This window comes from Heterodontus francisci, chromosome 14 (assembly GCF_036365525.1).
Source record: "Heterodontus francisci isolate sHetFra1 chromosome 14, sHetFra1.hap1, whole genome shotgun sequence".
NCBI lineage: Eukaryota > Metazoa > Chordata > Chondrichthyes > Heterodontiformes > Heterodontidae > Heterodontus > Heterodontus francisci.
Genome location: NC_090384.1, coordinates 110,005,013 through 110,029,146, shown reverse-complemented (window position 1 = coordinate 110,029,146; position 24,134 = coordinate 110,005,013). Strand labels below are relative to the sequence as shown.

Sequence of the window (24,134 nt, the reverse complement as noted above, 5' to 3'; positions counted from 1 at the left end):
TCCCCCGGCAGCAAGCTCCAGGTACTCACCACCCTCTGTGTAAAGAACTTGCCTCGCACATCCCCTCTAAACTTTGCCCCTCTCACCTTAAACCTATGTCCCCTAGTAACTGACTCTTCCACCCTGGGAAAAAGCTTCTGACTATCCACTCTGTCCATGCCGCTTATAACTTTGTAAACCTCTACCATGTCGCCCCTCCACCTCCGTCGTTCCAGTGAAAACAATCCGAGTTTATCCAACCTCTCCTCATAGCGAATGCCCTCCAGACCAGGCAACATCCTGGTAAACCTCTTCTGTACCCTCTCCAAAGCCTCCACGTCCTTCTGTAAGGAGGCTTTGCAGGGTCGACAGGGCTGGGTTTGCCATTGTTGGTTCCAGTGCCTATGTGAATGCCGGGTGGTCTGTACAGTTTCATTCCTTATTAACTTTGTAGCGGTTAGCTGCAACTGAATGGCATGCCAGGCCATTTCAGAGGGTTGATTGACAGGAAGCCCCTCCCTATTTGAGTGACAGGAAGCCCCACCCCCATTTGATTGGCAGGAAGCCCCACCCCCATTTGATTGACAGGAAGCCCCACCCCCATTTGATTGACAGGAAGCCCCACCCCCATTTGATTGACAGGAAGCCCCACCCCCATTTGATTGACAGGAAGCCCCTCCCCATTTGATTGACAGGAAATCCCTCCACAATTTGACGGGAAGCCCCTCCTGATTTGATTGACAGGAAGCCCCTCCCCATTTGATTGACAGGAAGCCCCACCCCCATTTGATTGACAGGAAGCCCCTCCCCCATTTGATTGACAGCATCCCCACCCACAGTTGATGGACAGGAAGCCCCCCCCCCCATTTGATTGACAGGAAGCCCCTCCCCATTTGATTGACAGGAAACCCCCCCATTTGATTGACAGGAAGCCCCTCCCCTATTTGATTGACAGGAAACCCCTCCCCATTTGATTGACAGGAAACCCCTCCCCCATTTGATTGACAGGAAGCCACTCCCCCATATGACTGCACGGTTTCCCAAAATCCATCGGGTGCTGACATGGCGGAGAGAAACCGAGGTGAGAGAAAAAGCACAGAGCGGGGCCGGAGAGAGACCGGGGGCGATAGGCCCGAGGGGGTGAGGGCGGGACGGGGGGGTGTTGGGGGGCTGGGAGCTTGGACTGAGGCCCTGGGAGCTGACCCCCGCCTGGGGACTGAGCGGTTCCTGGCTGGGCCGGAGCGGGCAGCAGCCGCAGGGGAATATTGTAAATATTATGTGTTAGGGTTTGTGTTCATTGTCCACCTGCTCTACTCGGGGGTGGTCCGGGGGGTGGTGGTGGTCTGGGGGGGTGGGGTGGTTGAGGGGGTGGTGGTGGTCTGGGGGGGTGGGGTGGTTGAGGGGGTGGGGTGGGGTGGTGGGGGGTGGTGGGTGGGTTAGAGGGAGGTGGAGAGTTTGGGTTGAGGGGGGAGGATGGGTTGGGGGGGGGTGGTGGTGGTTGGAGGGGGTGGGGTGGTTGAGGGGGTGGGGTGGTGGTTGAGGGGGTGGGGGGTTGAGGGGTGGTGGGTGGGTTAGAGGGAGGTGGAGAGTTTGGGTTGAGGGGGGGGAGGATGGGTTGGGGGGAACTCACTGCCTGAAAGAGTAGTTGAGGCAGAAACCCTCATCACATTGAAAAAGATACTTGGATGTGCATTTGAAATGCCGTAATCCCTAAAGACTATGGACCAAGAGCTGGAAAGTGGAAGTGGGCTGGATGGCTACTTGTCGGCCAGCATAGGCTGAATGGGCTCCATTCATGCTGTAAATTGTGATGATTGTAAGGTTTTACCACTTGCACAGCCAGCAGTGAGCCTGCCTATATGAAGCAGGCATACTTGGTGGACAGGCTCATGTGTGTTCCACAGTGGTGTATTCAGAAAGCAGTTGATCCAAGTGGTAGAGATTGCTGGTTGAATATGGAGGTGAACTGTGAAGGGAGCAGGAAAGAAGCAAATTGGAGGCCTTTGGCCAGAGCAGCCTGCGCTGCTCACCCTGACAGTGTGCCAAGGGGGCGGCTGTGAATCCGCCAGATTCGTGAGGTGGCTCCCCCAGTAATGCTGGTTCTGCCATGGGCATCTACCCCATACTTGCATGACTCAGACCCTGGGATTTGGCACGGGTGTCAGTGAGGCAGTGTAGGTGGAAGTCTGAAGAACTGGGAAAAAAAGAATTTCTTACGTGCAGCTTGATGCTATTATCTAGAGTGTGGTGGAAACAGATTTAATAATTTTCAAAAGAGAATTGGATAAATATGTCAAGTGGAAAATCTTGCAGGGCTATAGGGAAAGAGCAGGAGAGTGGGATTAATTGGATAGCTGAGAGTTGTCACAAGCACGATGCGCTGAATGGTCTCCACCTGTGCTGTAAGATTCTATTCCACTGTATTTTAGATGACAGCAGGTAAATCTCTAAGCGAGGATATCCATTCATTTATTGAAGCTCTCAGAGCTGGCTTGTGTGTGTGAAACCTGATTACCGTTGCTGAGATGCCACATTTGGCAGTTATCAATGGATTTAGCCTTAAACAATTCTGTTTAAAGGTTCAATTAATAGTCGATATGGAGATGTGGAGCCATATTTCTTTGGTCAGCATTCAAATTTACCAGCTAACCTCCAAGCAATAATTTGCGAAACATGAGTAGAAGTAAGACTGATGTGGTTTCCAAAATCCTGATTGCTGCCTGCCCAGCTCTTATAAGGTAAATTAACACAAATAAATAAGAACTTAGGAATGGTAAAAGGCCATTTTGTTGTCCAGGGAGCAGGAACTGGGAGTCCAGGCGTAGCTCATTAAGATCGTGGTGAGATCTCCTTGGCAATCAGAATACACAAGCAGGCTGTTGAGGGAAAGATATGGAGGGGGGAGCTGGATGTGTATGAGGTCAGACAGAAGCAACAGTACAGGAGCAGGGTGAGTGTGCCCTGGAACGAAGGAATGAGTAAAATTAACTTTAGAGTCAGGTGGGGGCAGAGAGCGAGAATAGGACAAGCATCTTGTCGAGCAGCAGACTCTGACACATTAAGGCTAAGAATGAGTGAAAACATGGAGAGAGTGGAAAAAGTGCATTTTAATTACTTTTACTTCTCTGAGCTACTGGAATGTTCCAGTGTAGACTCAGGCCATTCAGCCCATCAAATCTGTGCTGATGTTTTTCCACAGTACCTATCTAGTCTAATCCCATTCTCTTGCTCACTCCTTACACCCTTTAATATCCCACCCAGTCCAATCCCGCTCTCCATATTGCACTCCATACTCAGCCCCCTCCTGAAGTCCCCAGCATTACAGATGCCAGACTTCAGCCAATTCGATTCACTCCACGTGATATCAAGAAACGACTGAAGGCTCTAGATATTGCAAAGGCTGTGGGTCCTGACAATATTCCGGCAATAGTACTGAAGACCTGTGCTCCAGAACTTGCCGCGCCCCTAGCCAAGCTGTTCCAGTATAGCTACAACACTGGCATCTACCCGCCAATGTGGAAAATTGCCCAGGTATGTCCTGTACACCAAAAGCAGGACAAGTCCAACCCGGCCAATTACCGCCCCATCAGTCTACTCCCGATCATCAGTAAAGTGGTGGAAGGTGTCATCAACAGTGCCATCAAGCAGCACTTGCTTAGCAATAACCTTCTCAGTTTGGATTCCGCCAGGGCCACTCAGCTCCTGACCTCATTACAGCCTTGGTTCAAACATGGACAAAAGAGCTGAACTCCAGAAGTGAGGTGAGAGTGACTGCCCTTGACATCAAGGCAGCATTTGACCGAGTATGGCATCAAGGAGCCCTAACAAAACTGGAGTCAATGGGAATCAGGGGGAAAACTCTCTGCTGGTTGGAGTCATTCGTAGCACAAAGGAAAATGGCTGTGGTTGTTGGAGGTCAATCATCTCAGCTCCAGGACATCACTGCAGGAGTTCCTCAGGGTAGTGTCCTGGGCCCAGCCATCTTCAGCTGCTTCATCAATGACCTTCCTTCAATCATAATGTCAGAAGTGGGGATGTTCGCTGATGATTGTGCAATGTTCAACGCCATTAGCGATTCCTCAGATACTGAACCAGTCCATGTAGAAATGCGGCAAGACTTGGACAATATCCAGGCTTGGGCTGATAAGTGGCAAGTAACATTCACGCCACGCAAGAACCAGTCAATGACCATCTCCAACAAGAGAGAATCTAACCATCTCCCCTTGACATTCAATGGCATTACCATCGCTGAATCCCCCACTATCAACATCCTAGGGGCTACCATTGACCAGAAACTGAACTGGAGTAGCCATATAAATACCATGGCTACAAGAGCAGGTCAGAGGCTAGGAATCCTGCGGCGAGTAACTCACCTCCTGACTCCCCAAAGCCTGTCCACCATCTACAAGGCACAAGTCAGGAGTATGATGGAATACTCTCCACTTGCCTGGATGGGTGCAGCCCCAACAACACTCAAGAAGCTCGACACTATCCAGGACAAAGCAGCCCGCTTGATTGGCACCCCATCTACAAACATTCACTCCCTCCACCACCGACGCACAGTGGTAGCAGTGTGTACCATCTACAAGATGCACTGCAGCAAATCACCAAGGCGCCTTAGACAGCATCTCCCAAACCCGCGACCTCTTCCAACTCGAAGGACAAGGGCAGCAAATGCATGGGTACATCACCACCTGCAAGTTCCCATCCAAATCACACACCATCCTGACTTGGAACTATATCGCCGTTCCTTCACTGTCGTTGGGTCAAAATCCTGGAACTCCCTTCCTAACAGCACTGTGGGTGTATCTACCCCACATGGACTGCAGCGGTTCAAGAAGGCAGCTCACCACCACCTTCTCAAGGGCAATTAGGGATGGGCAATAAATGCTGGCCTGGCCAGTGACACCCACATCCCATGAATGAATTAAAAAAAAAAGTTTCCCTTTTTCAAGTGGCAATCTAAATCCTCTCCACAATTTCTAGACTCTACTTCAACAAAGCTGTGGCAGAAAGTTCCACATTGTAACTAACCTCCATGTGAAAATGAAGCTTTCCTCACCACTGATTCTTAAATTTAGTTACTGCTTTACTGCCCATGGAGATAATGTCACTCGTTTCCTTATAACCCTTAATAAATGTAAAAGTGAAAGATGACTCTGTTAGAGAATGGGACACTTCTGTCAGCAGCAAAAAAAATTCTGGCCTCAATAAGGATTGGCAATTTAGTGCCAATATTTTATTAAATATTCTTAAGGCTGAGTTAGATAGATTCTTGATTGTCAAGGGAGTCAAAAAGGTTATAGCAAGTACAGAGGAAAGTAGAGTTTAGGTCACAATCAGATCAGCCATGATCTCAAATGGCGGAACAGGCACGAGGGGCTGAATGGCTTACTCCTCCTAATTCGTACGTCTGTGTTCTGATTTGAGCTGTGGGCCCACCCAGTTTATCCACACATGCACTGCTGTAAGTAGAAAGGGGAGGCTTTAATCTGATTGAACCAAAATTGCAAGATTGAGAGGGCCATCACATTGCGTTGCATCACCTCATTAGTTACTATCAGGGAATACAGAATGTTTTATTTGCCTGTTGTGGTTTGGGGGTGGACTTGGGACAGCAGTTGGTGGGGTTAGGGTGACATTTGGGTTTAGTGTTTTCGGTTATGATCTGTACACGGGTTATAACAGGCGAGGTGCAATTGATCTATTATTTCTGTAGTGAAACTATAGCCTCTGCTTCAGAGACCATTGTATAGTCTTTACAAATCAGTTAAGCACACCCACAGTTACTGCACAGAGACAATTTTCTGTTGCTCAGTGACCAAAGAGTAAATGTAATTACACACCAGGTAATTCTCTGCATTTCCCTCCTTGCATTATTTAGTGAGGAGACCAGTAATAATTAAATGAGGTATTCTGGTATGAATGATGGGAGCACTGCAGATCGTGTCCAACAGCATTGATGGAGTCTGATTTAGTTGTGACCTGATGGAAGATTCCTTTTATTAGTCTCATTTCTGTGCTTCTAACACACAGTATCGTGTATGCCAGCCAGCGGCACTATGCACATCTCGATTCCATTCCCCCAAGGCAGCTTGTGGCAGACTGAGCACTCAGGCTGCCTATTTTTTAAAAATTCATTCATGGGATGTGGGTGTCACTGGCCAGGCCAGCATTTATTGTCCATCCCTAATTGCCCTTGAGAAGGTGGTGGTGAGCTGCCTTCTTGAACTGCTGCAGTCGATCTGGGGTAGGTATACCCATAGTGCTGTTAGGAAGGCAGTTCCTGGATTTTGACCCAGCGACAGTGAAGGAACGGTGGTATAGTTCCAAGTCAGGATGATGTGTGACTTGGAGGGGTGGTGTTCCCATGTATCTGCTGCTCTTGTGCTTCTAGTTGGTAGAGGTCGCGGGTTTGGAAGGTGCTGTCTAAGGAGCCTTGGTGCGTTGCTGCAGTGCATTTTGTAGATGGTACACACTGCTGTGCGTCGGTGGTGGAGGGAGTGAATGTTTGTACATGGGGTGCCAATCAAGCGGGCTGCTTTGTCCTAAATAGTGTCGAGCTTCTTGAGTGTTGTTGGAGCTGCACCCATCTCGGCAAGTGGAGAGTATTCCATCACACTCCTGACTTGTGCCTTGTAGATGGTGGACAGGCTTTGGGGAGTCAGGAGGTGAGTTACTCGCTGCAGGGTTCCTACCCTCTGACCTGCTCTTGTAGCCACGGTATTTATATGGCTATTCCAGTTCAGTTTCTGGTCAATGGTTGCCCCTAGGATGTTGATAGTGGGGGATCAGCGATGGTAATGCCATTGAATGTCAAGGGGAGATGGCAAGATTCTCTCTTGTTGGAGATGGTCATTGCCTGGCACTTGTGTGGTGCGAATGTTATTTGCCACTTATCAGCCCAAGCCTGGATATTGTCCAGGTCTTGCTGCATTACTACACTGACTGACTCAGTATCTGAGGAGTCGCGAATGCAATCGTCAGTGAACATCTCCACTTCTGATCTTATGATTGAAGGAAGGTCATTGATGAAGCAGCTGAAGATGGTTAGGCCTAGGACACTACCCTGAGGAGCTCCTGCAGTGATGTCTTGGAGCTCAGATGATTGACCTCGAGCAAACACAACCATCTTCCTTTGCGGTAGGTATGACTCCAGCCAGCGGAGGGTTTTCCCTCTGATTCCCATTGACCTCAGTTTTGCTCGGGCTCCTTGATGCCATACGCGGTCAAATGCTGCCTTGATGTCAAGCACAGTCACTCTCACCTCACCTCTGGAGTTCAGCTCTTTTGCCCATGCCTGAACCAAGGCTGTAATGAGGTCAGGAGCTCAGTGGCCCTGGCAGAACCCAAACTGAGCGTCACTGAGCAGGGTATTGGTGAGCAAGTACCGCTTGATGGCACTGTTGATGACACCTTCCATCACTTTACTGATGATTGAGAGTAGGCTCATGGGGCGGCAATTGGCCGGGTTAGACTTGTCCTGCTTTTTGTGCACAGGACATACTTGGGCAATTTTCCACATTGCAGGGTAGATGCCAGTGTTGTAGCGAGACTGGAACAGCTTTGCTAGGGGCGCGGCAAATTCTGGAGCACAGGTCTTCAGTACTATTGCCGGAATTTTGTCAGGGCCCATAGCCTTTGCAATATCCAGTGTCTTCATTCGTTTCTTGATATCACGTGGGGTGAATCGAATTGGCTGAAGTCCGGCATCTGTAATGCTGGGGACTTCAGGAGGAGGCCGAGACGGATCACCAACTCGGCACTTCTGGCTGAAGATTGTTGCAAATGCTTCAACCTTATCTTTCACACTGATGTGCTGGGCTCCCCCATCATTGAGGATGGGGATATTTGTGGAGCCACTTCCTCCAGTTAGTTGTTTACTTGTCCACCACCAGTCACGGCTGGATGTGGCAGGACTGCAGAGCTTAAATCTGATCCATTGGTGATGGGATTGCTTAGCTCTGTCTATCGAATGCTGCTTGCACTGTTTGGCACACAGATAGTCCTGTGTTGTAGCTTCACCAGGTTGACACCTCATTTTGACGTATGCCTGGTGCTGCTCCTGGTATGCCCTCCTGCACTCTTCATTGAACCAGGGTTGGTCTCCTGGCTTGCTGGTAATGATAGAGTAGGGGATATGCTTGGGCCATGAGGTTACAGATTGTGGTTGAGTACAATTCTGCTGCTGCTGATGGCCCACAGCGCCTCATGGATGCCCAGTTTTGTATTGCTAGATCTGTTCGAAATCTATCCCATTTAGCACGGTGGTAGTGCCACACAACACGAAGGAGGGTATACGCAACGTGGAGGTGGGACTTTGTCTCCACGATGACTGTGCGGTGGTCACTCCGACCAATACTGTCATGGACAGATGCATCTGCGGCAGGCAGATTGGTGAGGATGAGGTCAAGTATGTTTTCCCCTCTTGTTGGTTCCCCCACCAACTGCCGCAGACCCAGTCTAGCAGGTATGTCCTTTAGGACTCGGTCAGCTCAGTCAGTAGTGGTGCTACCGAGCCACTCTTGGTGATGGTCATTGAAGTCCTCCACCCAGAGTGCTTTCTGTGCCCTTGTCACCCTCAGTGCTACCTCCAAGTGCTGTTCAACATGGAGGAGCACTGACTCATCAGCTGAGGGAGGGCGGTAGGTGGTAATCAGCAGGAGGTTGCCTTGTCCATGTTTGACCTGATGCCATGAGACTTCATGGGGTCCAGAGTCGATGTTGAGGACTCCTAGGGCAACTCTGTCCCCACTGTATACCACTGTGCTGCCACCTTTGGTGGGCCTGTCCTGCCGGTGGGACAGGACATACCCAGGGATGGTGATGGCAGTGTCTGGGACATTGTCTGTCAAGTCTGATTCCGTGAGTATGACTATGTCAGGCTGTTGCTTGACTAGTCTGTGGGACAGCTCTCCCAACTTTGGCACAAGCCCCCAGATGTTAGTCAGGAGGACTTTGCAGGGTCGACAGGTCTGCGTTTGCCGTTGTCGTTTCCGGTGCCTAGGTCGATGCCAGGTGGTCCGTCCGGTTTCATTCCTTTTTATTGATTTTTGTAGCAGTTAGATACAACTGAGTGGCTTGCTAGGCCATTTCAGAGGGCATGTAAGAGTCAACCACATTGCTGTGGGTCTTTTTTTTATTCATTCATTGGATGTGGGCGTCGCTGGCCAGGCCAGCATTTATTGCCCATCCTTAATTGCCCTTGAGCAGGTGGTGGTGAGCTGCCTTCTTGAACCGCTGCAGTCCATGTGGGGTAGGTACACCCACAGTGCTGTTAGGAAGGGAGTTCCAGGATTTTGATCCAGCGACAGTGAAGGAACGGCAACATAATTCCAAGTCAGGATGCTGTGTGACTTGGAGGGGAACTTGCTGGTGGCGGTGTTCCCATGCATTTGCTGCCCTTGTCCATCTGGTTGGTGGAGGTCGCGGGTTTGGGAGGTGCTGTCTAAGGAGCCTTGGTGCATTGCTGCAGTGCATCTTGTAGATGGTACACACTGCTGCTGCTGTGCGTCGGTGGTGGAGTGAGTGAATGTTTGTAGATGGGGTGCCAATCAAGCGGGCTGCTTTGTCCTGGATGGTGTCGAGCTTCTTGAGTGTTGTTGGAGCTGCACCCATCCAGGCAAGTGGAGAGTATTCCATCACACTCCTGACTTGTGCCTTGTAGATGGTGGACAGGCTTTGGGGTGTCAGGAGGTGAGTTACTCGCCGCAGGATTCCTAGCCTCTGACCTGCTCTTGTCGCCACGGTATTTATATGGCTACTCCAGTTCAGTTTCTGGTCAATGGTAGCCCCTAGATGTTGATAGTGGGGGATTCAGTGATAGTAATGCCATTGAATGTCAAGGGGAGATGGTTAGATTCCCTCTTATTGGAGATGGTCATTGCCTGGCACTTGTGTGGCGCGAATGTTACTTGCCACTTATCAGCCCAAGCCTGGATATTGTCCAAGTCTTGCTGCGTTTCTACACGGACTGCTTCAGTATCTGAGGAGTCGTGAATGGTGCTGAACATTGTGCAATCATCAGCGAACATCCCCACTTCTGACCTTATGATTGAAGGAAGGTCATTGATGAAGCAGCTGAAGATGGTTGGGCCTGAGGAACTCCTGCAGTGATGTCCTAGAGCTGAGTTGATTGACTCCAACAACCACAATCTTCTTCCTTTGCGCTCGGTATGACTCCAACCAGTGGAGGGTTTTCCCCGATTCCCATTGACCTTCGATTTGCTCGGGCTCCTTGATGCCATACGCGGTCAAATGCTGCCTTGATGTCAAGGGCAATCACTCTCACTTCACCTCTTGAGTTCAGCTCTTTTGTCCATATTTGAACCAAGGCTGTCATGAGTCACATGTAGGCCAGACCAGGTAAGGACAGCAGATTTCATTCCCTAAAGGACATTAGTGAACCAGATGGGTTTTTACAACAATCGATGATGGTTTCATGGCCATCATTAGACTAGCTTTTTAATTCCTGATTTATTAATTGAATTCAAATTCCACCTTCTGCTGTGGTGGGATTTGCACTCATGTCCCCAGAGCAATACTCTGGGTCATTAGTCCAGTGACAATACCACTATGCTACTGCCTCCCCTACAACCAGCATTTTCTCATTTCCCAGGACTTCGGATGTTTTTTGTCTCGTGTGATGACAGGCTGAACTAGCAGCACGATTAGCTGCTCCTTTCTAGTCAAAGGCCAGGTCAAGGAGGCAAGCACAAAACATCGAACTGTCAGTTGTGTCTCTTTGGAAAGCGCAGGTCGAGTGAGTGAGGGCAAGGATGTGTTGGTCATTCAGGGTGGGTCTGTGTGGGAAAAGCCAGCATGGAAGTGCTAGGTACAGAGTAAGACTGGGGTAAAGTTGTAAATACAGGGACAGAGTGACACTGGGCAGCAGAAAGTCACTTCAGAAAGGAGTGAGCACATAAGAAATCGGAGTAGGAGTCAGTCACACTGCCCCTCAGGCCCAGGTTCTAGGTTGTAGGGATTTCTCTGCTAATGAATGAGGACATGCTGTCCAATAACTAGGAACCATTAACCAAAGTAACACCAGTGTTCTGCCACAGCTTCACCCCGTCCATTCATCTTGTCTGCCACCCTCCCTTCCTCCAACAACTGTGACTATCCAACCCAAGTCATAATCACACTGCCAGTCAAACCTCATTACCTCAACTACCATACTGCACTGGCACCCTGGCTGTAAAAGATCCCTTGGCACTACTTCGAAGAAGAGCAAGGGAGTTCTCTCTGGTGTCCTGGCCAATATTTATGCCTCAACTAACATCTCTAAAAATAGACTATCTGGTCATAAAGACATTGCTGTTTGTGGGAGCTTGCTGTGCACAGATTGGCTGCCATGTTTCCTAAATGACAGTAGTCACTGCACTTCAAAAAGGGTTTCATTGTCTGTGAAGCTTTGGGATGTCCTGACGTGGTGAAAGATGCTATAAAAATGCAAGTCTTTCTTGAATGCAGTTTGGGCGATGCCTCTGTTAGTGGCAAATGATTAGTGTCATTTGCACAACATAGCCAAATGTCTCTGATAAGTGGGGACAGTGTGAATGGTGAGGCTTGTAAAAGGATTCGCTAGATTATGAAGAAGCTTGTATTTATATATCACATTTCACAACCTCTGGATGTCCCAAAGTGCTTTAGAGCCAATGAAATACTTTTGAAATGTAGTTACTGCTGTAGGAAACACGGCAACCAATCTATGCATGGCAATCTCCCACAAACAGCAATGAGATAAGATGACCTGTTTTAGTGATACTGGTTGAGGGATCGATATTGGTTACGACACCAAAAAGAGCTCCCCTGTTCCTTTATGCATAGTGCCGTGGGATCTTTTACATCCACCTGGGGTTGGGCCTGGTGTCTCAGTTTAACATCTCATCTGAAAGACAGCACCTCCGCCAGTGCGGCACTTGCTCAGCGCTGCCCCTCCACCAGTGTGCTCGCTCGCTCAGCGCTGCCCCTCCGCGAGTGCGGCGCTCGCTCAGTGCTGCCCCTCCGCCAGTGTGCTCGCTCGCTCGTGTTACTAATGTTAAAGGTGCTATATAAATGTAAGATGTTAAACTTATTAAAAAATTGTTAACTTTATCATTTGCAAGCTTAATTTTATATTCTCTTTTTGCCCCTCATTACTTTCTTTGTATCCCTCCCAGTCCATTGCATTTCCATTTGTGTAAGCATTTTATTTATGCTTAATACTGTCTCTTACCTTGTCTGTTGATCATGGTTGTTTAACTACACAAATGAAACTTTTGCCTTTGAGAGGAATGTACTGGTTTAGAATTGGACCAAGTGCTTCTTGAATGCCTCCCACTGTTTGTAGGTTTATTCGTTAACAGTTCAGTTCTGTTTGCTGTATTCAATTTATTTCTCATCCCTTCAGAATTTGCTGTACTTAAATTTAAAATCCTGTTTATCTTCTCTGGTAGAGGAATCCAGGATAAGGGAGCGTAATCTTAAAATTGGAGCAAGGCCATTTAGAAATGAAGCTGGGAAATACTCATTCCCACAAAGGGTAGTGGAAATATGGAATTGCCCCCTCCCACCCCCTCTGGCAAAGTCTGTGGTTGCTGGGGGTAGTTAAAATTTTGAAGACTAAGATCATTAGATTTTTGTTGGTAAAGGTATTAAGGTATATGGAGCAAAAATGGGTAAAGGAAGTTTAGGCACCGATCAGTCATGATCTAGTTGAATGCAGAACAGGCTCGAGGGGCTGAATCAGCTCCTCCTGTTCCTTGGCTTTCCTTCCAGTGTGTAGAACCTGACTGGTGCTCAGTGATTCTTCCTTAACTCACAAGTGTTCTGCAAATTGCTTGAAGTGAGATGGATTTAGACTGAGGGGGTGACCTGGCCACGATAATAGCGCAGCTCAGTGTGGGCAAGTGCATTGTGAGAACAGAGGTTGATCAGGAAAACCCGCCCCTCCGTTAGCAGCACACAGAGAGTGTTATTGTTCCAGTTACTAGTACAAGACCAGGCTCTGTCCAGTCAGTGGATTTATTCCAAGGTACTCCATTAGAGAATGGGAACTGTGTATATAACTAAGATAACATCATGATCAAGCAAGCAATCCCATAGTTTGAGGGGCAGGAAATGTCCCTCATGTCAGGATTGTGGGTGCATCTTGGGCAATTTCACTTCCAGCACAGCCTGCAATGCTTGAAGATTGACCAGTTATTACAACAGCCCAACAGCATTGCCATTTATTTATAATCAAGAAAATGACACAATTTCATTCTGAAACAATTGGCAGCCAGCAACGAGCTTATAAGCACCTGCGTTGAAGGGGAGTCTGAGGATGGGGGCCTGTGTTGAAGGGGAGTCTGAGGATGGGGGCCTGTGTTGAAGGGGAGTCTGAGGATGGGGGCCTGTGTTGAAGGGGAGTCGGAGGATGGGGGCCTGTGTTGAAGGGGAGTCGGAGGATGGGGGCCTGTGTTGAAGGGGAGTCGGAGGATGGGGGCCTGTGTTGAAGGGGAGTCGGAGGATGGGGGCCTGTGTTGAAGGGGAGTCGGAGGATGGGGGCCTGTGTTGAAGGGGAGTCAGAGGATGGGGGCCTGTGTTGAAGGGGAGTCGGAGGATGGGGGCCTGTGTTGAAGGGGAGTCGGAGGATGGGGGCCTGTGTTGAAGGGGAGTCGGAGGATGGGGGCCTGTGTTGAAGGGGAGTCGGAGGATGGGGGCCTGTGTTGAAGGGGAGTCGGAGGATGGGGGCCTGTGTTGAAGGGGAGTCGGAGGATGGGGGCCTGTGTTGAAGGGGAGTCGGAGGATGGGGGCCTGTGTTGAAGGGGAGTCGGAGGATGGGGGCCTGTGTTGAAGGGGAGTCGGAGGATGGGGGCCTGTGTTGAAGGGGAGTCGGAGGATGGGGGCCTGTGTTGAAGGGGAGTCGGAGGATGGGGGCCTGTGTTGAAGGGGAGTCGGAGGATGGGGGCCTGTGTTGAAGGGGAGTCGGAGGATGGGGGCCTGTGTTGAAGGGGAGTCGGAGGATGGGGGCCTGTGTTGAAGGGGAGTCGGAGGATGGGGGCCTGTGTTGAAGGGGAGTCGGAGGATGGGGGCCTGTGTTGAAGGGGAGTCGGAGGATGGGGGCCTGTGTTGAAGGGGAGTCGGAGGATGGGGGCCTGTGTTGAAGGGGAGTCGGAGGATGGGGGCCTGTGTTGAAGGGGAGTCGGAGGATGGGGGCCTGTGTTGAAGGGGAGTCGGAGGATGGGGGCCTGTGTTGAAGGGGAGTCGGAGGATGGGGGCCTGTGTTGAAGGGGAGTCGGAGGATGGGGGCCTGTGTTGAAGGGGAGTCGGAGGATGGGGGCCTGTGTTGAAGGGGAGTCGGAGGATGGGGGCCTGTGTTGAAGGGGAGTCGGAGGATGGGGGCCTGTGTTGAAGGGGAGTCGGAGGATGGGGGCCTGTGTTGAAGGGGAGTCGGAGGATGGGGGCCTGTGTTGAAGGGGAGTCGGAGGATGGGGGCCTGTGTTGAAGGGGAGTCGGAGGATGGGGGCCTGTGTTGAAGGGGAGTCGGAGGATGGGGGCCTGTGTTGAAGGGGAGTCGGAGGATGGGGGCCTGTGTTGAAGGGGAGTCGGAGGATGGGGGCCTGTGTTGAAGGGGAGTCGGAGGATGGGGGCCTGTGTTGAAGGGGAGTCGGAGGATGGGGGCCTGTGTTGAAGGGGAGTCGGAGGATGGGGGCCTGTGTTGAAGGGGAGTCGGAGGATGGGGGCCTGTGTTGAAGGGGAGTCGGAGGATGGGGGCCTGTGTTGAAGGGGAGTCGGAGGATGGGGGCCTGTGTTGAAGGGGAGTCGGAGGATGGGGGCCTGTGTTGAAGGGGAGTCGGAGGATGGGGGCCTGTGTTGAAGGGGAGTCGGAGGATGGGGGCCTGTGTTGAAGGGGAGTCGGAGGATGGGGGCCTGTGTTGAAGGGGAGTCGGAGGATGGGGGCCTGTGTTGAAGGGGAGTCGGAGGATGGGGGCCTGTGTTGAAGGGGAGTCGGAGGATGGGGGCCTGTGTTGAAGGGGAGTCGGAGGATGGGGGCCTGTGTTGAAGGGGAGTCGGAGGATGGGGGCCTGTGTTGAAGGGGAGTCGGAGGATGGGGGCCTGTGTTGAAGGGGAGTCGGAGGATGGGGGCCTGTGTTGAAGGGGAGTCGGAGGATGGGGGCCTGTGTTGAAGGGGAGTCGGAGGATGGGGGCCTGTGTTGAAGGGGAGTCGGAGGATGGGGGCCTGTGTTGAAGGGGAGTCGGAGGATGGGGGCCTGTGTTGAAGGGGAGTCGGAGGATGGGGGCCTGTGTTGAAGGGGAGTCGGAGGATGGGGGCCTGTGTTGAAGGGGAGTCGGAGGATGGGGGCCTGTGTTGAAGGGGAGTCGGAGGATGGGGGCCTGTGTTGAAGGGGAGTCGGAGGATGGGGGCCTGTGTTGAAGGGGAGTCGGAGGATGGGGGCCTGTGTTGAAGGGGAGTCGGAGGATGGGGGCCTGTGTTGAAGGGGAGTCGGAGGATGGGGGCCTGTGTTGAAGGGGAGTCGGAGGATGGGGGCCTGTGTTGAAGGGGAGTCGGAGGATGGGGGCCTGTGTTGAAGGGGAGTCGGAGGATGGGGGCCTGTGTTGAAGGGGAGTCGGAGGATGGGGGCCTGTGTTGAAGGGGAGTCGGAGGATGGGGGCCTGTGTTGAAGGGGAGTCGGAGGATGGGGGCCTGTGTTGAAGGGGAGTCGGAGGATGGGGGCCTGTGTTGAAGGGGAGTCGGAGGATGGGGGCCTGTGTTGAAGGGGAGTCGGAGGATGGGGGCCTGTGTTGAAGGGGAGTCGGAGGATGGGGGCCTGTGTTGAAGGGGAGTCGGAGGATGGGGGCCTGTGTTGAAGGGGAGTCGGAGGATGGGGGCCTGTGTTGAAGGGGAGTCGGAGGATGGGGGCCTGTGTTGAAGGGGAGTCGGAGGATGGGGGCCTGTGTTGAAGGGGAGTCGGAGGATGGGGGCCTGTGTTGAAGGGGAGTCGGAGGATGGGGGCCTGTGTTGAAGGGGAGTCGGAGGATGGGGGCCTGTGTTGAAGGGGAGTCGGAGGATGGGGGCCTGTGTTGAAGGGGAGTCGGAGGATGGGGGCCTGTGTTGAAGGGGAGTCGGAGGATGGGGGCCTGTGTTGAAGGGGAGTCGGAGGATGGGGGCCTGTGTTGAAGGGGAGTCGGAGGATGGGGGCCTGTGTTGAAGGGGAGTCGGAGGATGGGGGCCTGTGTTGAAGGGGAGTCGGAGGATGGGGGCCTGTGTTGAAGGGGAGTCGGAGGATGGGGGCCTGTGTTGAAGGGGAGTCGGAGGATGGGGGCCTGTGTTGAAGGGGAGTCGGAGGATGGGGGCCTGTGTTGAAGGGGAGTCGGAGGATGGGGGCCTGTGTTGAAGGGGAGTCGGAGGATGGGGGCCTGTGTTGAAGGGGAGTCGGAGGATGGGGGCCTGTGTTGAAGGGGAGTCGGAGGATGGGGGCCTGTGTTGAAGGGGAGTCGGAGGATGGGGGCCTGTGTTGAAGGGGAGTCGGAGGATGGGGGCCTGTGTTGAAGGGGAGTCGGAGGATGGGGGCCTGTGTTGAAGGGGAGTCGGAGGATGGGGGCCTGTGTTGAAGGGGAGTCGGAGGATGGGGGCCTGTGTTGAAGGGGAGTCGGAGGATGGGGGCCTGTGTTGAAGGGGAGTCGGAGGATGGGGGCCTGTGTTGAAGGGGAGTCGGAGGATGGGGGCCTGTGTTGAAGGGGAGTCGGAGGATGGGGGCCTGTGTTGAAGGGGAGTCGGAGGATGGGGGCCTGTGTTGAAGGGGAGTCGGAGGATGGGGGCCTGTGTTGAAGGGGAGTCGGAGGATGGGGGCCTGTGTTGAAGGGGAGTCGGAGGATGGGGGCCTGTGTTGAAGGGGAGTCGGAGGATGGGGGCCTGTGTTGAAGGGGAGTCGGAGGATGGGGGCCTGTGTTGAAGGGGAGTCGGAGGATGGGGGCCTGTGTTGAAGGGGAGTCGGAGGATGGGGGCCTGTGTTGAAGGGGAGTCGGAGGATGGGGGCCTGTGTTGAAGGGGAGTCGGAGGATGGGGGCCTGTGTTGAAGGGGAGTCGGAGGATGGGGGCCTGTGTTGAAGGGGAGTCGGAGGATGGGGGCCTGTGTTGAAGGGGAGTCGGAGGATGGGGGCCTGTGTTGAAGGGGAGTCGGAGGATGGGGGCCTGTGTTGAAGGGGAGTCGGAGGATGGGGGCCTGTGTTGAAGGGGAGTCGGAGGATGGGGGCCTGTGTTGAAGGGGAGTCGGAGGATGGGGGCCTGTGTTGAAGGGGAGTCGGAGGATGGGGGCCTGTGTTGAAGGGGAGTCGGAGGATGGGGGCCTGTGTTGAAGGGGAGTCGGAGGATGGGGGCCTGTGTTGAAGGGGAGTCGGAGGATGGGGGCCTGTGTTGAAGGGGAGTCGGAGGATGGGGGCCTGTGTTGAAGGGGAGTCGGAGGATGGGGGCCTGTGTTGAAGGGGAGTCGGAGGATGGGGGCCTGTGTTGAAGGGGAGTCGGAGGATGGGGGCCTGTGTTGAAGGGGAGTCGGAGGATGGGGGCCTGTGTTGAAGGGGAGTCGGAGGATGGGGGCCTGTGTTGAGGGGGAGTCGGAGGATGGGGGCCTGTGTTGAGGGGGAGTCGGAGGATGGGGGCCTGTGTTGAGGGGGAGTCGGAGGATGGGGGCCTGTGTTGAGGGGGAGTCGGAGGATGGGGGCCTGTGTTGAGGGGGAGTCGGAGGATGGGGGCCTGTGTTGAGGGGGAGTCGGAGGATGGGGGCCTGTGTTGAGGGGGAGTCGGAGGATGGGGGCCTGTGTTGAGGGGGAGTCGGAGGATGGGGGCCTGTGTTGAGGGGGAGTCGGAGGATGGGGGCCTGTGTTGAGGGGGAGTCGGAGGATGGGGGCCTGTGTTGAGGGGGAGTCGGAGGATGGGGGCCTGTGTTGAGGGGGAGTCGGAGGATGGGGGCCTGTGTTGAGGGGGAGTCGGAGGATGGGGGCCTGTGTTGAGGGGGAGTCGGAGGATGGGGGCCTGTGTTGAGGGGGAGTCGGAGGATGGGGGCCTGTGTTGAGGGGGAGTCGGAGGATGGGGGCCTGTGTTGAGGGGGAGTCGGAGGATGGGGGCCTGTGTTGAGGGGGAGTCGGAGGATGGGGGCCTGTGTTGAGGGGGAGTCGGAGGATGGGGGCCTGTGTTGAGGGGGAGTCGGAGGATGGGGGCCTGTGTTGAGGGGGAGTCGGAGGATGGGGGCCTGTGTTGAGGGGGAGTCGGAGGATGGGGGCCTGTGTTGAGGGGGAGTCGGAGGATGGGGGCCTGTGTTGAGGGGGAGTCGGAGGATGGGGGCCTGTGTTGAGGGGGAGTCGGAGGATGGGGGCCTGTGTTGAAGGGGAGGCTTTAGTCATGTCACTTGCAGAATTTGTTCCATCACCTGAATCTCTGGGCAGATTGGAAATGTTTTTCTGGGCGTTGGAAAAATAATCCTGAAAGGGTGACTGCATTTGCTCGGAGCCGCTCCTCTGTGTTGTTGAAGAAGGACAGGCAGTCCATGATGTAAGAGTGGATCCTGTCAGGGAGGTCTTTGATGAATTGCTGTGAAATGACCCTCAGGAACTCCATATAGTTCAGCGTGGGCTCACCTAAATACTTCTCAATTGTTGAGGCTGCCTTGGCTGAAGCAATAAGGGGGACGACCAAATGTAGTGTCAAGTTGCAAGACCTAGAAACCACCTCGCTGTTTCCATCCAGCTGCAGCAGCAAGCGAACTAGGTTCGAATGGATTTGTCGTAACAAGTAGGATTTGGGATCTCTAGTTCCACACTTGGCTAAACTCCCCAACACATTGAATGCTTGAGCCCGTACTTTATTGCATGTAAACTCAAAGCATGGCTGGATCCCAGTGAGAATTTTGATTAGAAAGGGTTTTATGGTATTTACTTTCAATAGATTCAAGTGCTTATCAAGGCAGGAAAGCACCTCGAACATTAGCACCTCGTTGTCATGCTCCCTGGACCCCATCATATAAATCATTGAACACACCACTTGGCGAGAGTGTTTTTCTGCACAGTAAGAAGCTCTAGTTGTGATGTTGCCCAGCCCCCTGATGCACGCTAACTGGAGAACAGGGGAAGAATTGGGCAGACTTTGAAGCAAACTGCTTATTAGGGTGTCTGTGATCTCCAGCTCTGAAACCAGTGGAAATCCTAAAAGCTCTCCAAAGAAGATAGTGATGGTGACTTTCTGACACTCTTGTACAGTGGGGATGAGTACTGAGAGCTCACCTACAATCCCAGTCAGACTGGGGCCAGCATAACCGCCCATTGCTCTGGCCAGCAGGACCACACCCATATAGGATTTGTGAATATCCTTCATTTGGTTCCAGCCTCCATTTTCCATCATGCATGTTACCACTTGCTGATTCCCTGTCCGATCCAGCAGGCCAATGAGAGCCTCCACACAGTTCACACACATGTCCACACTTTTAGCTGTTTGAGGCTCAGCTGAGAATCCCATCTGCATCGCTTCAGAATCGGGAATAAAAACTTTGGGTAGATGAACATTGACAGAGGAACAGAGGCTGATGAGCAGAGTGCTGAATAACTGCGGAAACAATTTGGTTACAGCTTGTGCCGACTCGGGTGTGTTTATCATCTGAACCAGAGCACAGACGGCAGCCAGAGATTCAAGAGTGGGATATGATGTCATGTTCTCACTAATGGGATAGGTTCTCTTCTCCCCACGTAGTAACTGTTCATTCAGTGTGTCCAGAAGTGCTCTCATTGTACTAGGGGCACATTCTGTGTCCTCAGCCAGTGATCCCCACATGTCGGTGGTGTACTTGTCCAAAGGGACAGGGTAAGTGAGGAGACATGATACAACTGCTACTCTATTGTGCGAGGCCAGAATGGCAATACTCCGCAGAACTGAGAGTCTCACTTCCTTGTAAAGAATTGAGTGTAGTTGACCCCTCAACACTTCAAGTAAATCCGAGACCTGATTCTGAAGTTCACTGCCGTGATTTTTAATGATGGTTTTAATGAGGATAGCAGCTACGCTGGAACAGCTGGGGTGTTGGTCAGACAGTCCTCTGAAAGCGACGGAGAGCAAGTTGCCCAGTTGGTCGTGTGGCAAACACTTGGAAATGACCTCTGCAAGCTGACAGGACGTTTGTAGGAGGACTGAAGTGTCAGGGTTGACTAACTGTTCTCTGACTGCTTTCAGAACCTCTAGCTGCTGCTTATGCTGATCCAGATAGATGCCTTCATAGGATAATTGAATGGACAGGATGATGTACAAACTGTCCACAGCCATCTGCCGAATGGGTAGCAATGGGTCTGCACTGCGAGGCATCATTCGTCCAATCAAAGTCCCCATGTTAATTAAAGGCGCTACGTTATTGACATTGAGCTTCTCTAGGTAATATTTCAGCAGTGCTAAGGTCGTGTTCATGGCTCGCTCTCGTTCATGGTCCTTTGTTGAAATGATCCATTCTTCAACCTGCTTAAATATGGCTTGCAGACCTTCAGAGGATGGGTCCTGACGTAATATTTGTTTCAGAAGCTCTTGCAGGGCAGTCATGGTTTGAGCATAAAGTGTTGTGATCTCCTCGATGTTGCTATCCGTGTCTTTGTCCTTATCCAGTTCTAAAGGTAGCATGCCAAAAGTACTTCTCAGGCAGGTATGAATCAACTGGGAGGTGTCCGTTTGGTTTGATTCAGTGTGCAGTTGTACAAGATGCAGGCAGGCGTTCATGGCTAACTGCCGAACAGGGCTGTACAATATTTCTGGTGGCTCGGCCTCGATAACATCCCGCATGTATGTCAGAAGCTCTCTCTTTCTGATATAGTTGAAGGGAACTCTCTGGTGATTTGAGTGTAGGGATCTGGCTATCAGAGTCACGGTCTTTATTAGGCTGAGCTTTAGTGTGAGATCCCTAGGTTTGGCCTTTATCCACTGCCCGCTTGTAATGTATTGACTAACAGCTGGCAGAATGTGGGTCTCAATTCTGGACAGCACTAGTTCCTCGGGTGCATAAAGTGCCATATTCCCATAGCACAGAACCAGTGTGCTCTTAGCTTTACCCAGATCCATATCAGGCTTTTCCCTATGAATATTGAAGAAACTGTTAGTACACTTAACTCTGTTAGAATTAGCGAACTCCTCCAGAATACTGAGAACGTCATCGAAGTGGGTCATGGCACAGAAACCTACAGCAACAGCTGCCCCTTCTCTCTCTGCACTCTCACTGTGCTGCACACTCAGTAACATTTGGTGAAGCTCCTTCTTTATGTTCTTACTGCGCACCTGACTGAGCACTATCCCAAGAGCTTTATAGAGAAAGCCCTTCTCCTGTGGAGAATGATGATTGATGTCAATCTGTTTACACATTTCGTCACTGAGCTTACTTGTCCATTCCTCATCGTCAGTACTAGTCAGAATTTTGGACAGGAGCAGCAACAGTTTGGCTTCCCATTCCTGTTCAGGTAAAGACTCCTCTGAATTGTCTAGTAATTGATCAACTAATGCCGGAAGCTCCTCGTCCCATCCCCTCACTGTTGCTGGGTGGATGTTGAAGCTCAGGACTTGCATTAGCCTCAGTGCTGCAGCTCCTGTGCTTCCTCCTTGATATGGGCAAGAAGACACGAGAAGGAGCCGGGTCAGCAGAGCCTGGGCTTTGGGGAGATTGGTATCTGCGTTGTAAATAAGGGAAAACCTTTCACTGCCGCCTTGTAGTTTTTTCTTCCCCAGATGTGCTAAACAATTACAAATGGTTGTTAAAGCTTTGGTGTACTGGGTCATAGTGACACACTCCAGTAAGAATGGCCAAAGAACATCCTCCATCTTCACAGTATTTGTGATCATAAACATCACTGTTTCACATACCGTGACTAAGTCTTCGTCTGTTACCTGCTCTGTCTGATGATTGGATGGTACTGGGATGGCTGGATCAATGGAGGCAGCACACTGTCGGATGAGGAATTCCACCATTGCCTTTCCTCCTTCTGGCTCAAGATAACCTTGCTGGGCCATGGCACATATTACTTGCGCAACTAGCTTCTTTTCCTGATTGGTTCTGTTGTCCAGGAGCACTGGTTTTATAGCGGCCACAATCTGAGCTTTCTTCCTTTCTAGGTGTGAGGAGACAGAACTTATCAGGTGTCTCAGTATACTGAGAGCTCCTACCCTCATTTGTTGCTCAACATTCTCTAACCTAGGTAAGAGGAAGTTGACCAATGTATCTGCGTAAGCCGGGGCCAGAAGTGTGAAAGCGCGAAGGATCGCAGTGTGGTTCTTCACAGCAAGATGGTTATTAGACCCCACTGAAAGACACATCTGCTGGTGGAGATTATTAAGCAGATTGTCCAGGTGTGTTTTTAGCACAAGATACTTCATCTCCATGGCAACATCTAGTACCCGGCACAGACACTCTGTGATGGAATAATGTCCAGGATGTTTCTTGTAAAGGGACAGGATGCCTGGAATTATCTTGGGAAATTCTTTCTCTAGACTGTCCTTGGGTAGCAGAGCGCTAATGTAGCCGAGAGCTTCCACTGTATGGATGTTTAATTTAGAGGGTTCCTTCTCAAGCCACACCTTGAAGAACAAACTATAGACAGTGCTAATCTCAGAGGAGAAAGACTCTTTGGTCACTGTAGGGTCTGAGGCCTTCTCAGCATTTTTCAGGTAGATCAGGATACTTTTGCTAAAACTTCCCAGTGCTATAGCAAATACGACCTTCAGCTCATCCTGTTTAATGCCAAAGAGAACTGGAATCATTGTCCCTATAATAGATTTCAGAAAAGGCACCATGACGTAGAGATTTTCTGCTGACATTTTGGTCAAGGTCTTCACCATGTACGCGTGCGGAAGTTGTCCTTGCTTGAAATTCTCCATCGTTAGTTGGATAATTTGGTTTGTAAATCTGAAGCTCAGGGTAACAAGGAGATTGCTTGCAGCTTCCTGGCTATTAGATTGTGCTCCTGTTGATTTAGTGAGCCACAGTGCTGCCAAAGCGATAACTTTCTGCGCTAGAGCTTCACTAATTTTATCAAGGGTGCTCTTGATAATCTTAGCCATGCTGTCCAAAATTAAAGCCTCCTGTCGAGCTGTCAATATGGTGTGGTGGGACAGATAATCATGACAGCCCATTAATACGATCTCTGGGTGGTGATACCCCAGTATGTGGAGACTACCCAGTATTTTCTGCTGAGTCCCTTCATCATCATCATCCTCCATGGTCATCTTCAGGAGAGAAGCTGAGAACAATTCCACGTTCCGATGCATTTCAGAAATCTTTCCACAGACTGAAACTCAAAAAGCTGAAACTCTTTAGTTCAATATTCTAAAGATTTTTAATGTGTTCTCACTAAAGATGTGAGACTTGAAACCCTGAGTGGTCTGATACTCAAATCTACTCAGTCCAGTTTTTTGCTCTAAGTTCAAACAGTGTTCTTTAATTTGAAGAAACTTTTAATCAAGTACTATGTGGCTAACTGTCCAGTAAAGATTGTAATTGTTCACTCACTTGATCTGATATAAGAAGTCTCTTTTGAAGCCTGTCTCCTTCCTGTCTAACAGTTCTTTCTCTTCACTGAATAATGTTCCTTTGCAACATTTTCAATCCTCCCTCCAGTAATCTGCCTAGATCTGGATGGATTTCATGAATGCTCTTGTTTTTATGCGCTCTCCTTGTGCCTGTCACATGTACAAATGCACATTTTGTGCCACTTTGCTGTGTTTTGTCCTCCAATCTGTATTGTCATGGTTTTTGATTGTGAAGCCAGGTGACATAACCCTTCAGTTGTGATGTAGACCTGGGTCGTATGACCATATAAGTAGTGGCTGTTTAAGGTGGGTGGGCATTAGTGCTCAGACATGAGATACAGTCCATTCTGACACGTCAACAATGCAAACCCTTAACAGTTCCCCGTAGAGATTCTGCTGTACCAGACTCTTAAAGTACTCATGCCAAAATATGGGACTGTGGAACACACAATTCTAGGTGGCGCAGTGGTTAGCACCGCTGCCTCACAGCTCTAGCGACCCGGGTTCAATTCTGGGTACTGCCTGTGTGGAGTTTGCAAGTTCTCCCTGTGACTGCGTGGATTTCCTCCGGGTGCTCCGGTTCCCTCCCACAGCCAAAGACTTGCAGGTTGATAGGTAAATTGGCCATTGTAAATTGCCCCTAGTATAGGTA

The 24,134-nt window shown here is 51.3% G+C and overlaps 1 protein-coding gene across 2 annotated transcripts in view; it reads left to right on the top strand.

Annotated features, from left to right (window-relative positions):
* Positions 1–992: 992 nt before the first annotated feature.
* The window catches only part of bet1l (Bet1 golgi vesicular membrane trafficking protein-like), a 49,042-nt gene continuing 25,900 nt past the window's right edge, over positions 993–24,134 (top strand). For both annotated transcript variants that reach the window (XM_068046962.1, XM_068046961.1), the window contains exon 1: positions 993–1,060. In XM_068046962.1, coding sequence (XP_067903063.1) covers positions 1,042–1,060 — 19 coding nt within the window. In that variant the 5' untranslated portion in view covers positions 993–1,041. The remainder of the gene's footprint in view (positions 1,061–24,134) is intronic.